At 37.6% G+C, this 26475-nt stretch overlaps 1 protein-coding gene across 3 annotated transcripts in view; it reads right to left on the bottom strand.

Annotated features, from left to right (window-relative positions):
- Window positions 1-256: 256 nt before the first annotated feature.
- Window positions 257-26475, bottom strand: part of fez2b (fasciculation and elongation protein zeta 2b) — a 74223-nt gene continuing 48004 nt past the window's right edge. For 2 of the 3 annotated variants that reach the window (XM_007898432.2, XM_042332695.1), the window contains exons 4-9: window positions 25570-25714; window positions 17957-18225; window positions 14714-14794; window positions 9656-9731; window positions 7587-7652; window positions 257-2809 (exon numbers count right to left, since the gene is read on the bottom strand). In XM_007898432.2, the coding sequence (XP_007896623.1) occupies window positions 2793-2809; window positions 7587-7652; window positions 9656-9731; window positions 14714-14794; window positions 17957-18225; window positions 25570-25714 (654 nt within the window). In that variant the 3' untranslated portion in view covers window positions 257-2792. The remainder of the gene's footprint in view (window positions 2810-7586; window positions 7653-9655; window positions 9732-14713; window positions 14795-17956; window positions 18226-25569; window positions 25715-26475) is intronic. The other variant, XM_007898433.2, reaches the window with a different exon arrangement.

Genomic DNA, 26475 nt, shown 5'->3' with positions numbered 1-26475 from the left:
GATTAGTGTCATTTGAAAACTTGCAAAATGCAAATGCATGGATTATTAAAATAAGCACCCACACAAATTGAATTTTGCATATTTACCCTGGAGTACAGAAACAAAAATCTTAGGAAGTATAAGTACAGCATGACTACATGTCTGAAAGATCCCCTTGGCTGTGGATTCTCAGAGGTTTGACATTTAGGTAATTTATCACAAGCCATCATTGTTTCACGATCACGCTGTTCATAATGCATACTCATCACAACATCAATGTGTAAATCAAGTTTATTTGTTCTCAAAGGGTTCAGTTACAAAATAAAATTACTGCCACAAACATTACAATCTGCCAAACATACAGAAATAATAAATTAAGACTACTGCAGCTCCTTAAAAAAACATAAAAATTAAAAAGAAAAAATCCCTCTCCACAGGGCCAGTTATTTTCCAACAGTAAAGTAAACCCATTCTTTATTACAGGACCATTATTACTATATCGAATACACAGGCATGCTTGGTTTAACAGATTCTGCAGGTACTGTTAGAGGCGATATGTTTTGATTAAGTACAAGAAATGATTGCTCATGCAGTCTATCTAGTAATTTAAACATGTGTGTTTTGTGCAGGCCTATATTTATTACTCGCTCCATATGACTGTATAGTACATTGATGAGGCTCTGCTTTTCACATAGTTAATGGCATTTTGGGTCGAACCTGCAAGCTAATTTTACTCTCTTTAAGCTGCACTTCAATTGAAAACATGTTCTAAGGAGCTATGGCGTGCGCTGGAGTCCACTGCAGTGTGCATGAGCTCGGTCAGATTTGAATGTTTGTTACCATGAACTTGGCAGTGTGTTACAAGATGGCAAAAATTAATGAAAAAAAGGAACGAAAAGATCTGCAACTTAAAAAAAATCCTATTTTTTGTCTTGCTGCAACCACAGTACATACACGGTTTACAATAATGGTTAGCATGCTGCCTAGAATACACATATGGGCTAAAAAACACTCACAATAACAAACTCGTACTTCCACAAAGAAGAAATACAATTCTTAATGATAAACCTATAACATTCATTGCACATGATTAGCATCCATTTGTGTGGCATGGTGAATTCAGGTCAGATACAGGATGAATCACATAACATTCCACAAAGAGCTCCATCAAACAGAAACCTGCGTAGTCTGCCAGCCAGTTCAAATCTTTTCTATTGAGTCCTAAGAGGAGAGTTCCCTAATAGGTGAAAAATTTGTGTTAAACAAGCGGTGGACTCAGGGATGTAGGTCTGCAAGAGCACCATCTGAGTGGCAGTCTTCCAGGAATGTAGATATCAGTATGCCACGTGAAGGTCAATGGAATATTGGTCTAAGAAATTGAAACCCATCATCTTTAAAAGCGATTAAAAAGGTTATTGGGGAGAAATCCTCAATGAGGTGGAAACTTACCAGACCCTGCATTTTGGGTGGAAAATTAGGATTTTTAAGATCACGTGACTATTGCTTATTCCTGTTTCTCTGCTTTTAATTTACTGTATACAACACCAGCAAACTGCATTCATACAGAACCTTTCACGTTAGGAGGTTGTCCCAGACGCTGGACACTCCGAGTTGTTGGGGGGGATTATAATTCATCATTTTGCCTCAAGCTGTCCTAATGCAACACTGAAATATGAATGTCCAATGTGTTTGCTCTAGTGTGGTAGACATGCTTGTCCTGTGTATGGTAAGTTAATACTTGATCTCAGTTGAGAGGCAGAACCTCCTCCATTTTTATTAGCTTTAATTTAACACTGATGAAAGTAATCAGAATACTTACCTTTAATAAGTTCCATTTTTTCAAACACAGAAGCAACAAAAAAAAGGAGGCCTATTTCTGTAGCTATGAAAATACTGTAAAAATACACTGAGTTTTAATACACATCTAATCAAATCTAATAAAAGTATTTATTTTTTGAGAGGAGCAAAATTAAATGTCAGTCTTTGCAGGCCAGCAACGGGAATTTTATCTAAATTTAATATGTTCAAACTAATGTTGCGTAATGCAATACTGTACACCAATCTGGTTGACAAATTGTCAGACTCGAATATCAATGGTTTACACTGTTGATATCGACAGAGTTCTTCCCTGCAATGATTTATCTGAAAACTATTATGACATTTGCAAAGTTCGATTAGATTTGCACTCCTGTTGTAGCTGAAGATTTGTGCTTTTTACATACTCAAGCGATGCTATTATTTAGCCCCCACCCCAAGGCTATTTGTGATCATTGTGATAAGAGCCTTTTTGCAACAGAATGCCTCATTAGTGCAGTTAAACCATTTGTTCCCTTTTTCAAAACTATTATAGCTGAAATAAATAATAAAATAATACAGGTTGCTGCTTGTTGGCTGGTTAAAACCGCTGAGCCTATTTACATTCACTTATGATAAAAAGGTCACTTCTCTAGGTGCTACACATTGTAAAAATAGATATTATGCCGCTAAAACAATACTCATGGTTGAAACTGTACAACTGTTCTTTTGTTCTATGCTCGGTTTGAAACGACCAGGTGAGTTTGCACTGGGTCATGTTAACACTTGCACCTGATCCAGTCTGCCACGAAAGGAAATAGAGATAAAATCTTCACAGCCACACGATAGAACTACTCTCCGAGTGCTAGTGGGATTAAATGAAGACAAGCTAAGCAATACGCTCTAGAAGAGAAGTTAGTTCACTAGGATCCATGGAGGAACAAAGATGTTTTCTTCTTCGTGTTCATTAGCAGAACATGGTGTCAATGTCCCTCTGTCACGAAGACCTAATGCTGACTTTAGGTTGGGCACAGAACTGCAAGAAAATCAACAATATATTTGTGACCATACTCTCACCATTATTGATATCAACATATATATATTTTTAAAAAACACTGCATATTGGATCCTTTGGTTGCAAGTATAGCTGCAATGGGTACAGCTATAATAATAATAATAATAAGGCTAATAATAATGGAAGGAAAGGATGGCTGTGGGATAGGCTGCTGGTCTGAATAATTCTCCATGCCCCGATTATCACTAAGGTCTTGGGCAGAAATGACACAGGGTCCAGTGAAATACTATAATCACACATAAGACACAGAACACGGGACAGTGTATATGCAGAGTACTTGGTTCTTACAGAAACAATTTGACTTTTTAAAGTATTTTGTTAAGATTCCCTGAAAATCGAGTTCAGCATTCTGCCTCCTTTCCATATCGACTCATTTTAAATACTTTTTTGCTTGCTAACCCTTCGGATACAAACCACACCCTTCTGTATTTGGCAGTAATTCCCATAATTGGTGAAAAGCTCCAGTTATTATTGTAGATATTAAATCTATACACTCTCTTTGGCCATTCTGAAAACTGGACACAGTTTGAGGTTGACGTGTACATGTACAATACAGAGAATACCTGTATTGGGACCCTGAAAACCTTAAGACCTTCTCTTCGACCCTGCCTACAGTCACTTTCCCACTCCTCCCTGCTCAGCATCAAGCTCCATCACTGTTAAGCACTCTGAGATGCTACCCTGCGTGAAGGGTGCTATATAAAATGCAAGTTATTGTTAATTAACCCAGATCCAACTGGGGGAAAATGTTTATTAGTCACATAATTGTTGATTTTGGGTGAAGAATGCTCTGTGAGTCTCAAGATAAATATTAGGGCATGAAAGTCTTAGGTGGGAAAATCAAGATCAGATTTATCTGATACAGCTATTGTCCAGTTATTTCACAACTTTAACTTACCAGTGGTTATGGTGGTGGAGGGGGAAGTTTTGTACGTTTTGTTATATCCAAGAGATGAGGTCAGGTCAGGCGGCGGAATTAAACAGGTCAAAAAAGCACCACTTTCTGCAGCTAACCACCCATAAAACTATACTCGTGCTTGTTGCACAGCCTTGGGATGTCCTCCAGACATGAAAGGCACTATATAAATGTAAATTTATATTGTATTCTATCCTCTGCCTAACAAGTACTGAAAGTGCAAGGGCACTTTTCGGTAAAGGAAGGGGGGCAAACAAAGATATTCCTTTAAAATTTGTCCACAAATAGGGAGTTGGGGGAGGGAAGAAAGAGTGATTGTGACTGAAAAACAATTTTGTTCACATCGCAGTCATAATCAACCTTAACATAACATAACCCGACTCTCAAAAACTAGACAAATATGGAACACTCGTTGAATCAAATATAACGGAGCCCCCTGTTTCCATACAATAAACACAAACCTCAGAGCAATCCAGCCTTTATACGAGTGCTAGCACAACACAAAAGCAAACAAAGAAAAGTCAGGTGAAAGAGCGAAGGAAAAAAAAGTAAATTCAACAGAAAGAAAAAAAATCAAGAAACACAACAAAAACTGGAGAGGATTAAATAAAACAGCATTCTGATCAGAATTCAAATACAGTGCTGCTTCAGACTCAACATTAAGATCATTAGCCCATCATTTCCCCCTGGTGCTGATGTACCTCGATGCAGTTAGTTTGTCCTTAACCAAAGAATGAAAGTAATTAAGAGTGAAATAAGGCTCCTGCATCAACTGAACTGTGCAATGGATTCTGAATTCTCATACATTTGAAACTAATAATCCAGTTAAATCTGATTAAGGTTTTAAATAATGAGGCAACAACACTTGCAATTACATTAGTTACAAACTGAGCCAACAGTAAAGTGCGACCGCACTTGTTCTGCAGAATCCGCTACAAACGCCCTCGTCCACTACAAACGTGCTACAAAAACATCCCCCTCAACTACAAACTTGTACACACAGTGTGCTGGGCCCCGGCCTCTGTGCTCTGTTTCCTCTGCACAAAATTTGGCAAATGTCCTGCAATTTAGGCAAATATTTCCACACTTTTCTATTTCGCCCACAAATATACAGTCAATTAACTTTACAGGATATTCTGTGAAGCTCTTTGAGACGTTAGAAGACGTGAAAAGTGCTATATCAAATGCAAGGATAATAATAATAAAAAATGTAATATTAGCCCAGGTCATGAATTGAATTAAGAAACTCGACCTGACCCCACATCAGATCATCTAGACAGCAGGCACCAGTGGGAACATTGGGTCATTCCATCATATTTGTGTGTGCATCAACAACATTTGTAAATATGCAGGTCAATATTTTCATTTATAAATATTGAAACTTACATTTTATCAACATGCAACTTTCATGGCATTAAAAAGGATAACAATTTATTTGAATACTTAATATACTTTATTTGGCGTTCAGTGCTATTCTTGACAATCACTCTACAATTAATGACCTGACAATACTCCTGACCACTGCTGAGGCAAGACAGATTTCATTCATAAGCAAGGTGATCTCACACATCCTTAGTAGTGTTAGTTTACAACAAACACAGACTGAAAAAGCCAACAAAAAGTAAAGAATGAGGTAATCCTTTTTATCAAAGGAATCAGGTATTTTTTATGAATCCAATGAAAGTCATAGCAAACAATTTGCTTCGCAATCTGAAAGTCATATTGCACACTCCAGATGCTAAAGTACCAGGGTATAATTATGTAGATCTGGAATATTTCCAGGGACCAGCTGAATAAATAGAGCTGGTTAGTGATTAAATAATCTACTCCCACATACCCATAGCAACAAGAAAAATAAATCTGTCTGCAGAGTGAGTTTCAAATAAAATGCCTCTTGTCACTTACTCTGCTGTTTTAATTTGCCATTTTCCTTTTATCTTCTTCGACAGACATTTTAATATTTAGCACTTGCTTTCTGCAACTGCCCAAAGGTATATTTACATTTAGTAAGCTAACACTGTAATCATAGCTTTTTTTGTTTTACAGCTACAAGGAGTCACAGTTACTGAGCAACGCATTACAGCTTCCAAAAAATTCTCATTCTGCATGAAGGGTACAGGGAAAAAATTTGCACTTGAAGCAGCATTATGGAAATTTTGCAAATTAAACATCACCTCTGCAGTCGTGTCACTTTGAAAGAAGATAAGTGACTTTGTTTGAAAGAATCACAGCTTTCATGATATTGTGTTTAACAAACCTTTTTTTTTGCATGGACCAAGGTTTTTCTAACATGATGTTGCTATTTACAAACAAGGTGATGATGTGATTTACCACAACACATTGTGCATGGCTTCATGAATCAAAGAAAATTCAACACAGATTTGTATGATTCAATTCCCCTGAATGCAGTGCCCGTGTAACCATGTGAGTGTTACTATTCTGAAACTGTAATATGCAGCCTGCTTGAGCCATCAGGATGTTCAGTTTAGGTTTTATAACAGGAGGTTGACTGGAGAGTAGTACGAGAATCAAAAGCGGCCAAAGTGTGTCTGGATTGTCAGGCAGCCCTGAGACCCATCATTGTGACAACCCGCATGGCACCCTGTGCTCTCTGACAGCAATTAGAATGACTTTGATGGTATTAACCAAGAGTTCCCCAGTGAACAGAAGATTACAATGGAAGCCTGTCCTCAGCAATGGGTAAGGAGGGGCACAGGGAAATTAAATGTCATAATGCTCCAGAAGAATTATTTCTTCCACAGCTAGAAAGAATGAGACATTGTAGATAAGATTTTTTTTTAAAAAAGGAGGAATTAAATTAATGGAGTAAAATGTCACCTGAGCCTAGATATACTCCATCAATGTTCTAATCCAGAATTTGACAAAATCTAAAATCTTTAAAGTTTGAAGCTGGTTTTCTATAAATTCTTGTAAGCCAGAGGAGCTGGATGTTGGTACAAAATGCAAAACTGTGTCTTTCAATCTTCAATAATACAGCAACTCACTGTCTATGTCTACAAATTCTATATAATGATTTTACCATTGAAACAAGATACACGGCCACTTAAGTACATTTCAATCATAAAATATTCAAGTATTCTTAAGACTTTGTGTGGGCATATATTATATGCTTATAGCTGCTACGATTCATTAGCAACACAAGGTCAGAAGGACACAATGCTATGTACCCTGTGCTGTTGATCACATACTGTACTGCATATTATCCAAAATGTACAATTTCATTATAAAAAAGAATTCTGCTTTATTAAAATGAGATATTTTCTGCAAGGCTTACTTTTAATGTTTTGGTAAAACTAGATTTTAGAAGGGTTTAATTTCAGCAGAGCTATTAATTTTAGGCATGTTAAACTTATACTTCATGCATTAAATTCACTTTACAAACACTGCTGAAGATGGAAATTCCTCTCGACAAACACAACACAAATACAAAAACACTCACTCAGTGACAGATGTATTCCCATGGATATTACTTTTGTAGTTGGAAGAAGCAACATTGCCAAAAAAATAGCTGATTCTAGTTGAGGTATTCACCAGCAGTTGTCACTATACATTATGTCAAAGAATATTTTTGTATTCCCAATTCTATACCGGCTAAGTCTATGGAAGTGAGTGAATAATCTACAAGAACCATCAGAACACGTGAAAAAACTAATAATCTAATGAAATATGAATCAGCAGAATTCTATTGTAGGCAACAATCAAGCAAAGCATTAAAACATGCCAACGTAAAGCAAAATGTTCATCAGCATTTATTAATGAACCAGTGAAAAAATGTTCAATTGGAAAGTAATTTGCACTCACCTTTCAGAATGTAGTCTGTCAGCAAACTTGGCACTTTCTCACTATCCTCCCTCATTGCCTGAAGGACTGAATGGGTTTGGAGTAAATTAGGGGTTGGAAATCAAGAGATGCTTTACAACAACAAATTACAATTGTATAGCTCCTTTCACACCAGAAGGATGTCCCAAAGTGCTGGACAGTCAGGGATTTGCACCAGATGGGTGTCAGGAGGGGTGGAGTAGGATGGTGACTAAAGGTGCGGTCAAAGAGGATGGTCTTGAGATGGGCGTTGAAGGAGGCCAGGGACAGATGAGGCAAAGTGACCGTGGGATAGAATTCAAAAGGCTGAAGGTCTGACCACCGATGGTGGGGGAGGCCAGGTGGGGGACGTGGAGCATGTCTTTACAGTTTGTTAATTAATTGAAGCACATTGAGATTTGTGTTTGGCATTTGATTTAATCTTGCAGTTTGGAATTTTATTTGAAAATTAGTTCTCTTTTCCTACTTGAAAGTGCTATTTGATGTGAGTTGGTGATGAGTTTGTAGCAACCATTTCCTCTCCTATAGCTGATGTTTATCAAATCGATTAATTTGTAAACGTTAATTCTTTACAGTTCAGAAAAGAAGAAACTAATCTAACTAAAAAAAGAAGAAATGCAGGTAAGCTAAAATCACAATCTGTAACTGAAGTTTGTGGAAGTGGTGATGAAAAAAAGGTCCAAATCAATAATAACTGTGCAGCCATTTCTCTAGCAACATAAACAAACTGAAAATAATTAATCATTGGTTAATATTCTGGGAGATACTTTGCCACTTTTAAAAGATGAGATTACAGCACCCCAGCTACAGACATTAGATATTTGCATGGTTTAGTGCAGCACAGATCAAAGAATGGAAGTACCAAATTGCAAAACAAAGGAGACACAGACCAAGTGTAATATGTTGCATAATAAGTGCATGAACTGAATGATCTTTTTTCTCCAGGCTGGGAGGAAGAACTGTTTTAGGTTGCTTGATAAACATCAGCTATGGGAGAGGAAATGGCTGCTACAAACTCATCATCAACTTATATAAAATAGAGTTTTTACATTACATTAGAATGAATATACAGCACAGAAACAGGCCATTCGGCCCAACTGGTCTACGCTGGTATTTATGCTCCACATGAACCTCTTCCTGCCCTTCCTCAAGTAAGCCTTCAAAGCATAACCTTCTATTCCTTTCTCCCTCATGGATCTATCTAGCTTTCCCTTAAATACATCTTTTCAAGAAGAGTACTAATTTCAAATCAAATTCAAAACCTCAGGATTGAATCAAATTCCAAATTCCACATCTCAAAGCGCATCACAGGGATGGAGTACTAGCCTGAGCCAGGAGGGAGACGGGTGGGCTAGAAGACAGGTGGCTAAAGGTGGTCAAAGAGATAGGTATTCAGCAGATTTTTGAAAGCAGATAGAGAGCGTATAAGGTGGAGGGATTTAAGGACAGTTCCAGAGAGAATGGGAAGGTAGGACTGCAAGAGATAATGGTGTGGAGTAACAATCAAGAAATAGTTTTAATAGCCTATAATCTCCACCCTGCTCAGATTACGAGGACACCCCAAAATGTTAGAAAGCTACCCCAAATCCATCTAACAACTGCTGAGAAGAAAACTAAGCAGCGTATGTTTTCCTTTTAACCAGTAATGCAATAATGAATCATCAATTGGCATTCAGATCTCACATTTTCCAAAGTAATTTTTTCTTAGGATCTCACAATTAATGATTATAAGATTTAAAAAACAATGCTTAAATTGCGAGAGGCACAACTCTCGAAATAGTTAAGTCTTCCAATTTCAGATGAATTATTTGAATAGTATGTTGAAAAACTCAGTCATTTTTTTAATTAATGTCTGACTTACTGTCTGTCATGAATGAACAAAAAATATGATTTGGGAATTAAGGCAGCCTGCGGATTCAAGGAACATGTGCTGTGTAACTCCCCTACTGGAGTGATCCACTCTAATCCCATTCCTCTACTCTCCTCAATTAAGGATGAATTCAAATTTTAGAACAAAATTAAAAACAGTTTCTAAAGTGGTTGATACTTACTTTTAGTCAAGATCTGAAGATCTTCTACAGATGGAGGGCCACCTTTCCTCTCGTACGGAATAACTGTTGTCAAATACTGTCATAGAAAGAGAACAAGGCTTAAAAGTCATAGAAAGAGAAAAGTAACAATAATTCCAGCCTGCTGGATGTTAATCCCCAGTTCGTAATATGAAGTAAAGGCTGCTTTATTAAACACTACTTCACTAAAGCCAAGTTCACTATTTGCTGGGAAGAGCACCACATACCTCCTAGTAAAGATCACTCAAGGCACATGAGTGACTTGAATGCCAATGGAATGTCAAATTATCACCCACCCTACTCAAGGAAAAAAGAAGTACAAGCACTATAATTTTACCTGAAGAGCATTTAACACTTATCCCATAAAACCTCACATCTGAAGCAAGCCAAACATAAAGAGAATGGTCAAGCTTTACAAATGGTATTCTTTAACATTTGCATGTTGTGGTGACGAGCTACATTGGAGATTAGATTTGTTTTCTGCACAACATTCTAGATACGTTCTTATACAAACTGACTCACTGGGGAAGCTTAACTAAAGCTGGTTTAAATCCCACAAAATGTTATTACTGTATTGGTTATTTGGTGCAAGAGGAATTGGGAAATTAAGGTTTTATTGTACTTGCCCTCAAAATTAATGGTGAAGCGAATTGCTACAGAGCTTAATGAAATTTCTGAAGAATTATACAAGAAAGCTAATTGAACGTGCTGTCAGATAAGATTAACTAGAAAACAAAGAACTAATTGAACTCTGAGTTCCTTGACATCACATTAATTAACTGCTATGTCAGAAAGGTGACTTCAGTTTTATTTAATAACATAACCAAGGCTAGCAGGCAGGGGATAAGTCGCTAGCAGTCAGGGGTAAGTAACTATCAGCAGAATGCTACACTGTTACTTCACAAAAATATGCAACAAAATTTGCCTGACAGGTAACACTTTCCATCATGTGGTTAATGTGGTGTTTAGATAACACAGTACATTTTTTCTATAAGTTCTCCTTGCAGTCAATTTATGCCAACACTTATTAAAAATCTGATGAATTAATCCATTATTAGATATTAGTTTATGATTGATAAAGAGATATCTGAGAGGATGCAGCTCAAAAACATAGCAGAAACATATAAATCACTAAAGGAAAAATATGCAGATGCTAGAAATCTGAAATAAAAACCGAAGTCGTTGGGAACACGCAGCAGGGCAGGAAGCATCTATGGAGAGAGGAAAGTGAGTTAACGGTTCGGGTTAATGACCTTTTCATAGAATCATAGAATTATACAGGAGGCCATTCGGCCCATTGTGTCTGTTCCGGCTCTTTGAGAAGAGTTATCCAATTCAATCCCACTCCCCCGCTCTCTCCCCATAGCCCTGCAAACTTGCCCTCCCCAAATAATTATCTTTTGTGATCGACCTGAAACATTAACTCACTTAAATCACTATATCTTTTCAGAAAACATTGACTGCGTATTTCCATTTAATAAAGAGTTATAAAGCAAAAGACAGTTGAATGGGCAGAGTATGTTAAAAATAGATGTACTACAGTAGTAGGTTATTTTTGTGGTAGACCAGCAACCCTGGTGATACTTTGAATTATATTCTCTCGGTTATTATTATTTAGTAAGTAATTATTTAGTGCCTTTCCTGTTGGGAAGATGCCCCAAAGGATGCTCCAAAGCACCTTCACAGTGCTGCATGGGCACCTGAGCTGGGAATGGGAGCTGAGAAGAAGGGTCAGATGACCAAAAGTGTGGTCAAAACAGATAGATTTTGAGATGTGGCATGGAAGAGGGGAGGGAGAGAGCAAGTCAGAGGGACACCGACCGGGGTGGGAGTTTCAGAGAGTGGGTACAGAAAAGTTGAAAGTCCGCCCATAGATTGAGGCAGCAGGCTGGTGTTCTCTGAGCAAAGGGTGCGACCGGGTTGGTAGCGTTGAGACATGCTCCCAGGTCTCGGCCAATGAACCCGAACCAGCAGCAGGGAGATTTACAAGAGAGCTAGGATGATGCACTATCCAGCATTTCTAATGGTATCATATGCCACAGAAAAATGACTGTTTTAAGAATATTAACCCTCTGGGGTAGACCCACCATGTTGAATTCATAGTCAGTAATTTGCAGTTCTTTAGAAGATTAAAAAACTTTTTTTTATGCTGTAGAAGTTTTGCAATTTGGTTGATAAACATAATAACATAGAAACTGGATGGGCCACTACCTCCTAAATAAACACATGTTTATTTGGGGCAGCTGGGAATGCTGTGGAAAATTATGCATCACTTAAGTAAACATGATTCCATTTCTACTTCCTTTTGTGAGCATCGTCTTTGAACTTGGAAACACAGGACAGCGAGATCATAACTGATATTTCAATTAGAGATTTCCTCTATGCTAAAGTAACACATAGCAACAACAACAAACAACAAATTTCATTTACATAGCTCCTTTCACATCAGGAGAACGTATCAAGGCACTGGAAAACATTGATTTAATAATGTTTTGCTTTTGAAGGGTCCTGTTTTACCACATTGCTTTCCCATCAACAATGAAACTTCTTTACCTTCATTTCCTTTAGGGTACTGCGAGGAAGAGGATTCTGAACCACACCTTACATAGACACATAAAAACCCTGTGCAACAATATCAAAACAAATAATGCATCTTTTATTTGGGCAATAACCACTGAGTCCTGTAGCTCAGTGGCTAGAGCACTCGCCTCGCAAGCGAGAGACCTGGGTTCGATTCCTGGCAGGGCGAAATGTTGGGCAAGTTTCCTTACTCCACACACCTCTGTTTACCTAGCAGTATGTAGGAACCTGATTGTTAGTCGATTGGCGGATCGCTTTTCCAGGGGTAATAATTCCTTCAAAAGAAATGATAATAAATTGGTCACTTCAATCCATGACTGTTTGTGGGACACAGTTGTGCGCAACTGGCTGCCGCGTTTTGCCCACCAAATATGCAGTCAATTCACTTTACAGTATATTCACTTTAGGTGCTATATCAAATGCAAGGATTATTATTATTAGCTTGATACATCGTGAGCTGTAAGTCTCCTGGGGCACACCTGATGGAACACAAAACTATTCAAACCCAGTTTCTGATTTACCAGATCACTTCACACTCATTCCCATTATGTTGAGTGTAATGGGAATGAAAAAAATCATGATCAAAGCACAGCATTTTTACAGTGTGGGTGTTTTCATTGTTATTCATGCTGAATACTGTTTTACCTAAACTTAAGACAAGAACATTAGTTCTAATACTGTCGTGTGAAAAAGAAAAAAAATTGTGCACCACCAGAAATTAACGCAGTCCTGTCACTCAAAGGCAGGTTCCAGACTTAAACCTCCAAATTTACAAAGAACAAGTATCTGATATTAGATGTGTCACTGGTTAGAGGTGTCAAGGCCAGTTGTTTCCGTACAGGAAATGAAAAATAAACTATAGGATCTCCCAGTGAAACAGGAACCTAATCTCTCTCTCCCTCCTCCAGCGCTTATGAACATACAACATGATTTTTGCTGATGCTCCTAATGTAACTGCTGGGAATGCAACCTATAGGCTTCAGAGATCTAATATATGTGGTGCAATTTGGCTTCAGTCCACAGACTTCAAAGGAACTTTAGATCCTGGCCAGATTCCCAAACTGCAAATCGTAAATTATGATATATCAGGAGCAGAAACCCTTTTCAAGTCAGCACTTCCTATTTTAGTGCTGTACAGAACAGGTCTCCTTCCTTGACAAAAGCTTTAGAAGTCTGTACTTTCAAGACGATGATGTTAAACTACTTCTAGAAAGAATGATCAACAATCTTTATCAATAACATTTTGCTGATGGTTGACACTTCAATTCTGAAAAATTCATCCATCCTCCTTCAAACCATTAGATATGATTCCTTGGGATCAGATGAAGGAAGTAACTTTAACAAGAGGTCTGAAATTCCATGGCAGAAAAGAGGTTTGCTGGATTTTCACTGAGGACGTGGACTCCACTGGCCAATTTCACACCCAGCCCAGTAGGATGCACGACTTGGAAGTTAAGATCTAATTCCTAATGGAAACAATAACTACTTTAAATGGAGACAATGATACTAGCGCTGTGGCACAGTGTAACAGAGTGTGGGAGTGAGGGAAGATACAGGTTTAATCCTTATACTGATAAATTGTTGATATTGCAACATTAAGTAGAATGATATGGCGTGGAAGCAGACCATTAAGCCCAACAACCTGTGCCGTTGTTTACACTCCACCGAGTCTCCAATCCACCTATTCCCCTCTCCCATACTCTTTTATTCCCTTTTATCTGACGTATGCATCAACTATCCTATTAAATACATTGATGCTTTTTGCTTCAGAAACAAACATCTCTTTGTGTGTCACTAGGTGGCACCATTTCAAACCAACAACCCTGCAAGTGACCATCTCCAAAACACATTTCTGACCTACTTTAAAATGATCTACATGCACCTCAATTAATTGGCGATTGTAGATTTAGTTCCTATATCTTCTACATATCTTACCAACTTGTTCAGAACAACAATGGCTGATTTGTTAGAATGTACAGAAATGTTTTCTGCCTCAATACAAAAATGCAGATTTATCCCAAACACAATACAAATTAACATTTATATAATACCTTTCACGTCAGGACGACGACAGGTAAATGATTCGGTAAACTACGTGCAGCCATTACCTGCAATTGGCAAGATCTTATTACTGGAATATTCAGTGATGAATAATTAAAGTGAAGTTGATCACAATGACACAATGCACAACTGGTATTTTAAGACAACGCACTTGAATCTTCATTAATAACATTTCGCTGGTGGTTGATGCATCGACTATGAAAAGTGAAAATTCCACTTCTGTGTGATTACCTTCAATGCTTAACCTAAATCTTTGAAAAGACACTTTTATTTTGCTAAAATACAGAGATGAGCGGCACAAATATGCACACCGCCTACTCAGCACAAAACCACAAATGTAGCAAGCAATAAATTCATGAATAGGAAGGTGACTAGGGGGAGGGAATTTAAAAAAGGCACCTGTTTTTCACCACCCGAGCTTCCAAATGTCTGGCGAAAGCCATTCTGAATAACATTGGAAAGTCCCTCCATGCTGAAACGCTGAAGCAGCAGAAAGCAGAAAAAGGACAGAGAAAGAGCTATGAAAATCACAGCCTCACTAACAACACTGCACAACAGGGAGAACATACAAGGAGGAACAAAAGCTACTAAGACAAACATTGAAATACAAGAGCGTTAGATTGAGATTAGATTCACCTTTACATAAGTAAAAATGATATTGTGTAATCAAACCATAAAGAAAATTCTTTCAGGAAAAACTTGACATATCCAAGTTTGTAAGTTTTACAAATATATATATAACTTTTATAACAGTTTTAAAACATGCCTGGAAACAAATAATTTTGATAAGCATGACATGTGACATAAAAACTATTTTTTTTCCTTTTCCTGTTAAAAGCCTACTAAACGTGTAAGATCTCATATTTTATAGCTAAAAGCGCCTGAGATACATCAGTTGTATCAGTACAGAATACATGCAATCTTAGTTCTGAATAGTAAAATTCAATCATTTCAAAGCTGCGGATAGTTTTTTCTTTATTTAAATGAAGATTTTCCAGGATGTAAGCGAAGGTTTTTATGAAAAGAACGGATACTGATCAAACTGCCTGGAATATACAAGGGAATGTTGCAGACCGTACAGGAAACATTTTAAGTAAATAAAATACATGAAATTGGACTCTCTTCCCTCCCACAATTGTCAGAATCAGATCAAAAATCTGAATTTAGGGGGAAAAGTATCTTATGCTCCCATTTCAAATCTAGAACTCTAAGTAACAGTTGCAATAATGCATTTGTGCATTTTTTNAAAAATGGAAATCTATAGCAGCTCATGGGAAAATGGTAGTATCCACATATGTCTGGCTTTGTGATTCTGACACATCACAGTGCCGGTCAATTCAGATTTTTTTTATTGTTGATGCGAGTGAGTATCATAACCATTTAAAGGAGCACTCCTGTGTTATATTATTATTATTTTGGCTTGAGGATGCTTATTGCTACTTGTGCAGAGAGGTGGGTATTGTCCATAATCATCAAATAAAATGGACAACAGATACTTTTAAGTAAGTGGATTGTGAAAACAACTCCTAAGTGATTGAAGCCTAAACTTCCAATTAGACATTTGCTGATAAGAGTCTCAGAGCTGCCCGTCAATCAAACCTGCATGCTTCAGTTGAATGCACTTTGTCAATTCTCAGCTAGATTGGGGGTCCATCTCAGGGAGAGTACGATTTAAATATGTATGAAAGGCTTAGTGGGGGAGGTGAGAGGAAGACCTGATCACCATCTCTAGCGTCCAATTCCTTTTTTCTTTCAACAAGGCACTGAAGGAAATTTTCTTTTACATCGAGAAGTTAACAGGCTTTTGTCTTTCACATACAATTTTAAACTTCATAGAAAACCAAACAACAACGCACCTCAAGTAACTTATTAATGAAGGCACGTTTAAATTACTTATCAATGAAGGTGAGTTGGTCTATAAAGTCTTAATGTAAAATAAAATCACTTATTACTATAATAATACTATATAAGTTATTACTAGGAAATTCAGCTGAAAAGCAGAACTGAATCTTGGGATTTGTGATGGAGGTCAATTTATCACCGCTGAAAATAAGTACAGTGGAGCAGTACAAAATGAGTTTGGGAATGCAGCAGATTGAATTTGAATAGAAGCACTGATATAATAATGATATTATTCTCCCCCCATGCCAACCTTACACCACACTATAATGCTACATTTAATCCATTAATGACAGGTTCATATTACAGAACTGTTTTGGATGCAATTCTGCGACATCAGCAAAGGGTCTGGGTGCTCTACAACATCCTTCTTTATATTACAAATAGGCTTCTGTTTTGGGATTTCTAAAAATAAAATTGAGGTTTTTCGGGGATTTCACTTTCTGTAATGTAAAGATTCAGACTCACCTGCGCACACAGAGAGATCCCTTCATTCATGCGCAGTACTCCCCTTCTTTCAGTTTGTGAGAGGAGGGAGACACTGCGCATGCGTGCGGTTACCTCTCTATCCTCCGAGTGCGCTGGCATGTCTGGTGATACATTTGTGAGAGGAGGGATGCATTACGCACATGGAGAAGAGAGTCACAGAGAGCGAGAGTAACCCATGCATAGTTGGCATCAGAACAGGTAACCATTTGCGGTGTTTTTCCAGTGGGTATTGAATAAACACCGACTTCAATATTTTCGTATCCGGGGGGTGGGGGTTTGTTGAAACCGAAAATCAGAAGCCGTAATCACAAATAAACATGTGCATTTGTCACGATGCAGTTTCCAGAGACCGTGCAGCTGGGAAAAACACTGTACAGGTCAGAACAAATTTTATAAGAACACAACAGTGTGCACGACTGAACAATTTTTGCAGTCTAACTGGTCAATCCCAGGCCTCTGCTGTCAACAGCAAATAACTACGCTCAGTGAAGAAAAAAAGTGCAACACAAATCTCAGCCTCACAGAGGTACTCAGCACCAATAGCCATCCACAAAGCAGAATGGAATGAATTTAAACAAAAATGAAATAAGTACCAATAGTAACGATATACTCCACAATATGTTTAACACAGGATGCCTCAGGCGTGTTCGTCATGAACACAATAGCACATTATTTTTCTAATTCTGTAAATAAACATTTCTCAGTGATCAGTCTGGGTTCGTTTGACAAATTCAGAATATTTGACACAAGAGCCACACCTGTTAGAATTAGTTACCCATTTCCAAACATTAAAATGTAAGTTGAAAACAGTATCCAATAACAAGTTCTACAGCTTTAAAATGTGTTAAATTCATGATTTCCCCTTCTCATTATCATTCTTAGCCTATGCCAGAAAACACATCTTTGACAGCTTACAGTCAAGTAATAGGATAACACCAGCTCCCCTGTCACAAGATCAAACACTTCTACAATCATAAAAATTCAAAATGATTGCTGCTCCCCACTCCACCCCCAGAGGATTGTTGTCACATTGTAAAAATGAAAGGTACTCTAACGTGTCCACAATACTGTTGTGTTTTTTTNAAACAGGACCGGGAAATGATTAATCACCCCCATCCTTTAATTTTACTCCATAATAACATTCCTTCCACAACCAGAAAGAAAATTATTGCTTCTTTCTTCCCAAAATAACCCGACAACTGAATCAAAAGCATTCCGCCCAATCCACATCAATCAGATTAATTTGCAACTCACCGTCCCTGGCATGTGACTTTTCTCCTGTTTCCCATTCTGCGGGCTGCTGTTCTTTTGTTTCTTCTTCTTCTTCATGGTTTCCCTGTGCTCTTTCTGCTTGTTTTGGACTTCAATGAGTATAGAGATGAAACTGTTCTTCACCTCCTTCTCAAATTCCAGCTCATCACGCAGTGCTAGTTGCTGGATTAGTTCCTCAGAGTAGTCTTTTATCGCAGTCTCAATCTCCTCCAGAAGCTCATTTAATTCAGCCATGGACAATCGCTTCACACCTGAAAAAACATGTGCCAAAACAAATCCTGATGAAATTTATGAAGATGCAAGAAGATGTTCCGTAGCTTTGCAAGGAAATCAAAATTTTGAGTTTGAGCACTGATGTTGACAAGATAATCTGCAAACATAGTAAAACTACTCAGTATTTGACATCTTAGAAAGAAAAATTCACTCCCAGCTACACATTGAGGTCAGAAAAAGCAAAATCTTCATGGAGTGAATATGTAGTGTCTGATAAGATTTTGTTCAACAGATGAATAAAGTTACTGAATGATGTAAGGGGAGAAATTCCATCTAAGTCTAGATTTACTCTATTTATGTAACATTTCAAAACATCCAGAATCTATAAGTTCTTTTCAGATCTACAGAAAACTAGCTTCAAAGTTTTTATCAATATTTCAATTGGATTCTTTATTTATCAAATTCTGGATGCTATTAATTGTTATAAAAATCTAGATCCAGGTGGAATTGTAATGATCTCATCAACACAATACTTACACTGAACAAAAGCCTACTGAAAGGATTGCAGAGAAAACAAGGATACCTCTGCAGACCCAAGGGAAATTAATGTTGTGGCCTTATGTCATATGCAGAATTGCGCATACAATACTGAACAATTAATTTACTGGTGAAATGCATACTTTACTAAGTGTTTTACTAAGGTTGATATCTTTGACTGTGGACAATTATCTAGAAACAAGTCAAGTCTAATTTTCAGTGTTGCTACTGAAAAAAGGCTTCAATTTCCAAACAATTCACAAAACAATTCCTTAGGCAGATGTCATAGGCATATATAGGCATACCTCATATAACTGCTGAAGTATATAAATCAAAACACCAGGGTCATGGATTTTCCCCACACAGCTCTTGTAATCTTGAGCCATAGGCAAGCTAAAGCCATAACAGATAGGGTGATCCTAGCTGGACATCGGAGGCTTGCCAGACAGTGCTTTCAATAGCAAACTATGTAGTTTGGGATGGTTAGACTCCAGCAGTATCCCAACTCACATTCTAGGCTCCCAAGCATTGGCTCTTGCCAACCAGAGCTTAGTGCTCTCCAGAATTACTTAAGCAGAATGCATCCCCCCAGGGAGACTGCATATTCCAATCCAAATACAGGAATTTCCAATTGTAGGTGGCATGCATGGAACTCTTAGTTTGGATAATCTTAAGCATGGTGATGGATTTCCGTAGAGACCCAGCTGACCCCCAAAATACAAATCTAAAGTTACAAGTAAATCAAGATAACAGTTTGATTAAATTTAAAAAATACATTGAAAGTTATATTAACAGATATTATGTGTCAATACAGTAATTATTTACTATACACACTTCAAATGATGTCCAGCATTAGGAATCAGTACTTGGCTGTTCTACTCTGGATCACCAATCCAGTCTGCCATTGTTCAGCTTTGTTCCTATTGAGTTTGACTGATTCAACTATTCATCATGGTTAACTTTAAATTTAACCATTGACAACGATAGGGAAAGGTTGCCCAAAGTCAAGTGACAATCTTGGGAGCAAGCAAGCTGTAAACACATAATTGGTTTGGACTGGGTCCTAGGGTTTATTTGGAACTTTAGCATGTCTTGGAGATGAAAATGTTCTTTAACAAGTGTTGTTTATAGCATCCAGCGTTTTAAAATGGTTAGAGCACTGGGGAAATGACTTTTCTGGTGATTGTCGAATAACAACCTATTCCAGATCCCAGTTTGCACCGGGAAAGGGCTCCTCCTTCTTCCCCTTTCCTGGCTTTAGTAATATCCAGAGACAAAATACTCCGGAATATATTGATATATGTGTGAAAGGATGAGTTGTTTTTTTCAAGGGAGTGCTGATCCCTTCCCCAGTTCTGCAGGATGAATTTAAAATGTAAATATTAGAACAAGGAGAGATATTAAATTTGTCAGACAACACAAAGGGCATGTTGTGAAACCAATCGTAAATTGAGCAGGCACCCTATCTCCCTGACTGTTAGAATATGACCTCCTTATCTTTAATTTCAGGCTGCTGTTTTACCACAGAGCCCTCTTCTGTAACAATTTATAGTCCCAGTGATTACACTAATGAGACAAACCAAGACTATTAATGCTGACACTGGGGAATTGTAGCAAAATGTGAAGGTACAACAGAGTATAAGAAGCTTTGTTCCATGTCCCTCTTTGGAGGCCAGATGATTATATAACCAGTTGTGGAAATCACCAAAACAACTTTCTTTCTCTTCCTTTAATAACTTAGAAAAGACTTCATTTTGGTTCTTTTGCTTCCAAAGAGCAATATAGATTTGAAGATACCAGATATAATACAGTTAAAAGTCAATTAAGTCAAGGAATAAGATTCATTCAACTCATTTCAGTATAGGTCCATAAAATCATCAAGCCAGACAACTGTATGTCTGAGAACGACAGTCTTAGTGAGGGGTGGTGAGGGGAGGGGGTTGTAATTTGCAAAACTCCAACAACTACTTTCATTTATGTAGAACTCTTCACATGCCTCTCGGAGCACCACATACTCAGAGCACGGTGTAACTGATCTTGCTTTGATATTCAGCCAAATGGAAAGTAAGGCTGCTTCATATAGCAACAGATTGTGAAACAGCCGTCAGCTATTGGCCTTTTCCCAGTTTATCTTGTAACCTGCTAAATTCCTGTACCTTTTCAGTTGCACCCAGGGGGGATTATTTCAGGAACAGATTCCTGTGGATTGGTCATGAAGAGCAGTACTGTCTTTTTATTAAAACTGATGAAGAGTGGTCACTGATGCACGCTACATGCATTGCAGCAGACACTCCCACAGTTCACAAGATCACATGATTGGTTTGGGTGACGAGGCCCTTCGGCCCATTCAACTTCATCCAACTAGAATACCAACTGTATCTCTGCTGCAGTGATTCAGTGCCTTAGGACTTCCTCCAAACATGAAAGACGCTATATAAAGGCAATTTATTGCAAGTGATTAAACTGTTCAGACAAAGTGTGAATTTCCTCCACACCATAAGTAGATCTGTAAAACGACTCGCTCTCATTCCTGAGATCCAGAAGGTGAAAGAAGCACTAAAGTCATAAAGCTTACACCAGCTTGAGCATTTTTTTAAAAAGATTTTCTCCACATCCAAGAAGAGAATCACTAACACAATATTGAATTATTTATAGTGTTGGGTTAAGCGTTTTCCTTACATTATTACATTAGTTGAGTAAGAGAATGGTGGCCAAAATAAAGATACGTGAAATAGATGGAGAAGCACAGCTGAAAAACAGGCGGTAAAGAATAAAAATGAAGGGTTGTTTTTTCACTTGACTGACAATTAGTGATTTGTTTCAGGAATCAGCAGAACGCCCGCTCTTCTTCTCTACAAAGGTCAATGACCTTGTAGAGAATAGTTGAGGGAATAATATCTAAATTTGCAGATGTTGCTAAATTTATGAGGTATTATTAACAGTGACAAAGATTGCAGGAAGCTACAGGCAGATATTGACAAATTACCAGACTAGGCAGATTTATCGAAAATGGAGTTTAATATATAATAAAAAGGTGTACTTGAGGAGAAAGACTGGGGATCAAAGGTATACCTTGTAAAATCAAATTTTCATTGCAGTAAAGGAATAGAGGGATCTACAGGTACAACTTTATAGTTTGTTAAAAGTGAGACTGAAGGCAGAGCAGGTCATTCAAAAGCAAATAGGATTCTGGGGTGTATATACCGAATGACTGAATACAAAAGTAAGGAAGTTATGATGAATATGGATAAGACATTGTTTAAAATATGCTGTACCCAGCTAAAATTTTGTCTGCAGATTTGGGCACCACATTGTTGAAAGTATATTAGAGATTAGGAGAGGGTGCAGTGCAGTAACACCAGGATGATGCTGGAACTGCAAGGATATAGCTTTGAGGAGAGGTTAGAGTGATTTGGACTTGATCTGTTGCAGCAAAGAAGGTTGATAGGTAAAATGAAGATGGCGTTTAAGATAACGAATGGGTTTCAGAGAATCAATCGTGAAAAACTCTTTTCACTGGATTTGAAGTGACGATGGCACAAATTCAAGATCATCACCGGGGTAATAAAAGGATAGATTTGGAAGAATTTCTTCTCCCAGTAGGTTATCAGAATATTTGCCAGGGTTTTAGAGCAGTCAATTAGGGACATTTAAGAGAGAATTAGAGAAGGAAGGGCATTAGAGGGTATGTGGAGGGAACTGGGATTAGGTTGGATGGCTTCTTGGTGGAATGAACACGGTAAAGAAAATTGTGAAGAATTTGTGTCCTACCCCCTCCACCTCTCCTGATCCCACCTCTGCTCGGGTCCAAATCCTTAACTATCCAGGGTCTTGGGACGTTCTCCCAACGTGAAAGGCGCTATACAAACGTCATTTGTTGTTGTTGTAGTACGTTTCTATAATTCATTATCTGTACCACATGAATCCTACCTGGTTATTGAGAATCATCTAGCTTTTCTAAGCATTTGCTTCAAATCTTTATTTTGGTTTTAATCTACATCATACAATGTGCAATTTTCAGTAGAACCCAGGTGAACATTTGGTTCCTATGCTCCATACCCCAGAAGTTCTCATCAAACTTATATAGAACTTTGAAAAAACATTTTTTGGTTAGCTGGATGTCTGACACATGCAGAAACCCGTGACCATGTTTAAGAGTATCCAAACTAGACTGAGAATTCCATGCATTTGAGCATGAAAGTAAGGAAAGTAAAATCTGTCTGGCAAGCTTTCCCATTGCTTGTCCAGCTAGGACCATGGTTAGGGTTTTGGCTTGAAGGGTTAACAGGAGCTAAATTGGAGGATTCCCTAGATATTTTAAATTGAAGAATGTGCTTCTTAAAAGATGGATTTCTTTAATTTCATGCTCACATTTTCTCAGTGCCTCAAGGCTATCTCTTCAATTAGATGCTACTTTTAGGAAATCATGCAGACCTCAAAAATTGTTATCTTTATCCAAATGTGAAAATAATCAACTTCTAAAGGCTTTCACTACCTGTCAGCCCGTGATGACTGATTTCAAGTCTGATGTAGTGAATATCATTGGCTTATTGGCTGGTGACCTGCTTGCTTCCCCACAGTTCACATGCAAAAAATGTCCTACTTTCTTCTTATTCAAATGATTGGAACAATTTTAATCTTATTGACAGTAACATATTCAAATCCATTTGAATTTAATAAATTTCTGCAGCATTAAATAGAAACTTTGCATTCTTTCAGTTTTTTCCAACTCTAACCCATCCATAAAGAGTCACTCCACTCGACAGCCATTTTCTTAAAAGTTGGAAAGAGTTTTGCGACGTTTTTGAAGTGATAAGTTTCCATAAAAATTATCCTTCTATAAAATTATTTTTGCTTTCTTTCATTGTTTTGAAGAGATAAATTTATAATAATCCAACCTGCTATCATAACTTTGGCAGTTTCCCAAACCAGTAGAGGTGAGACAGTGCAAAATATTATTCAGAGAGAATCCCTGAATTTTTGATTTGATGAATGTGGGAAACATTTACTCTATTAGAAGGGAGTTAGTGCCTTTCTAGTGAAACAAGTATTTTTAGTAACAACTTTGGTAAAAAAAACAATCTGCTGGTATATTAAAACTCCACTAAAATATATGTAGCATAAAATGAACTGCAAAACCAATTAGTAGTCTACAAGTCACCTTCAGCGTTGAACAATGTTTTTTGGCACCATTCCATACTTAGAGCTCAGTTTTGTAACCTATTAGATATACGCTGAATAATTTTGTCATCATCTGGCACCTTTCCACGAGAAAGCTCATGGTAGCTCCAGTTGGTAGACAGCAGGGAAGAATTACAACATTAACTGTTGAAGGTTTCACACTAGGAACAACATTTGAAAGTGTGTGGCTGGGTTATTCGCAAGTTTCCTCCCAGGGAAATAACATATTTCTAGTTGCTAAATCTGGTAACATTTTAAATGTATGTACTGAAATCTGTATTAAACGTAGAACTTAGACACAAATCATAGTGTAGATAAGCTTAAAATTATGTAGACTGCCAAGTCAATACAAGGAGAAATTAATGGTACTTCAAACAAACATAAACAGACCCAGATTATAAATTCCCCTTTGTTTTAATTTTAGCTGTAAAGAACAGAGAAAATGATGCAGGAGACAGCAAAAGACTGATTTTGTATGGTGTCCCAGTATACCCTTGTTAGTAAGCAGGACCCGAGAGACATTTTATAAAGACTTCATCACAGTCTACTACAGAATCAGCTTGAACTTTATATTGACAATGAAACTCTGGACCGTTAGCCTAGAATGGGAAGGATGCCAATCACTGCTCCACACAAAGACAGCCGCTCAATGAGACTTGCTGCATGCATCAATAGCAGCTCCTTTCTGTCCAGGAGACCTGACACAATGAATCTCCTACGGATTGCACTGCAAATCTCAAAACTTGGAATATTTCCTCCCTAATTAGCAGAATTTAAAAATTTTAAAAATTACCATAATGATCAGGGGTTGAACAAAATCAATTCAATACTATCAAGAAAGATAGACTGATACCCCCTTTCCAGGAACAAATGCACCGTGGCCAGTTGCTATTCATAAAGCCCACAAAATTTTGGTGTCAAATTGTTCCTCTCCTATGATGTACTACATACTATGAGTAGGAAATAGGAGGAGAGGCAGAAAATAAAATCACACAAAAATAAGGTTGGACACATTGTTATGCACCTCGCCTGTGTTTTATCTGGAGATAGTTGATGAGAATCCCCAAATGCAATAAATAAAGATAGGTGAAGAGAAAGTAGGGAAATCTTTATTACCCAACATTGACGGATGAGATTGCCGAAACTCACTTCTGTAGCTGAGAAAAGATTCCCATCCATTCATAAGTTATCTTTAATAATCCTTGCATTTGATATAGCGTCTTACCACATTGTTGAAATAGGGTATTTTAAAATATTTAAAGTATTTAAGATATGTTAAACCTCTGACCCATAATCAAATTCTGTGAATGCTCCCTCACTTACACCAAGCCCTACCTCACATTTCAATGCCACCATCAGCACATATTGCTCTCACCAGGCCCTGAGGAAACCACTAAAAGACTGAGTCAGAGGGTGTGACATTCACAAACAGATTAAGTTTCAGGTATTCCCAGCAGTTTAAAATTGTAGTTTTAACTGAAGCATTCAACTGTGGACATATCCACTGTTTGCAATATCATCCCTTTGAAACCAAAATCAGGTTAGGGAGAAAGAGAAAGAAATTGGGGGAGAGAAAGAATGAATCTCATTGTTCAAATGCTTTCAAAATCATTGTTCCAATAATGCAAATTGAAACTTTCAATACAGGCATCAAAAACACTTACGTTCTTCATAGCTGTTACTCGTGTTAGACCTCTTAAGTGTCTGAATTTCCTGGGAGAGGATGGAGAGGCGGTCAGACTGTGTGGGTGTGTCATCTTCCTCAGGGTCTGGAGACTCTTGCATCATTTCCTCAATTTCCTCAATCACCTTGTAAAGAAACAAAACAGCTGCTTTGAAATAAGACTTTTAGTGGAGGATCAATACACATCTTATTTCATTGTCTTTTAGAAAAATAGAGAGAAACTTACCTTGTTCAGTAACCAGTTCGCACCACAATGTTTTCATACATGTACTGACTATTTATACCATAAATAGGTCCATTTATCCATATGTTATCCTCAAAATGTACACTCATCCACAAACACTGTTCACTCCATTATTTTCACAAAGTCCATCCCCCATACACAAAAATAAAGAAAATTGCTTACAATCTCTAAAATTCAAACACAGAGAACTAAGAACAAAAAGTGTCCAGGTGCTAAGGAGATACGGTTAATAGTCTCTCAGGTAGTCTGACCTTAGCCTCCCAGCTGGAAGATAAATCGGCAGGCTGAACTAGTTAAACAACCGGGAGCTAAAGCATTTCCTAGCTTAAACACTTCCTAAGGAGTTACCATTCAATAAATGCTGAACAATTTCTATTAAGGCCCACTGATTCTTTAAGGACGGATTACTGATGAAAAAGCAACAAAATAAGTATTTGGCTCAGTTGCTATGTTAATTATTTTCAGTATTTTTCCTTGAAAATGCAAGTTATAAGTAAAAACAACTTGGATATGCAATTCCCCCATTTTCTATTGATTTAGGCAAGAAGATGATCTCCTCTTTCTCCAATGCCTCACCTGGCAAAAACACACAGCCATACGATATGAAACTGGGGCGTTTAGCCCGAGAGATGCCACATTTGA

This window comes from Callorhinchus milii, unplaced genomic scaffold (genome assembly GCF_018977255.1).
Source record: "Callorhinchus milii isolate IMCB2004 unplaced genomic scaffold, IMCB_Cmil_1.0 Scaffold3, whole genome shotgun sequence".
Classification (NCBI taxonomy): domain Eukaryota; kingdom Metazoa; phylum Chordata; class Chondrichthyes; order Chimaeriformes; family Callorhinchidae; genus Callorhinchus; species Callorhinchus milii.
Note: the sequence above shows the minus strand (reverse complement) of the source record. Positions and strands in the feature narration are given on the sequence as shown.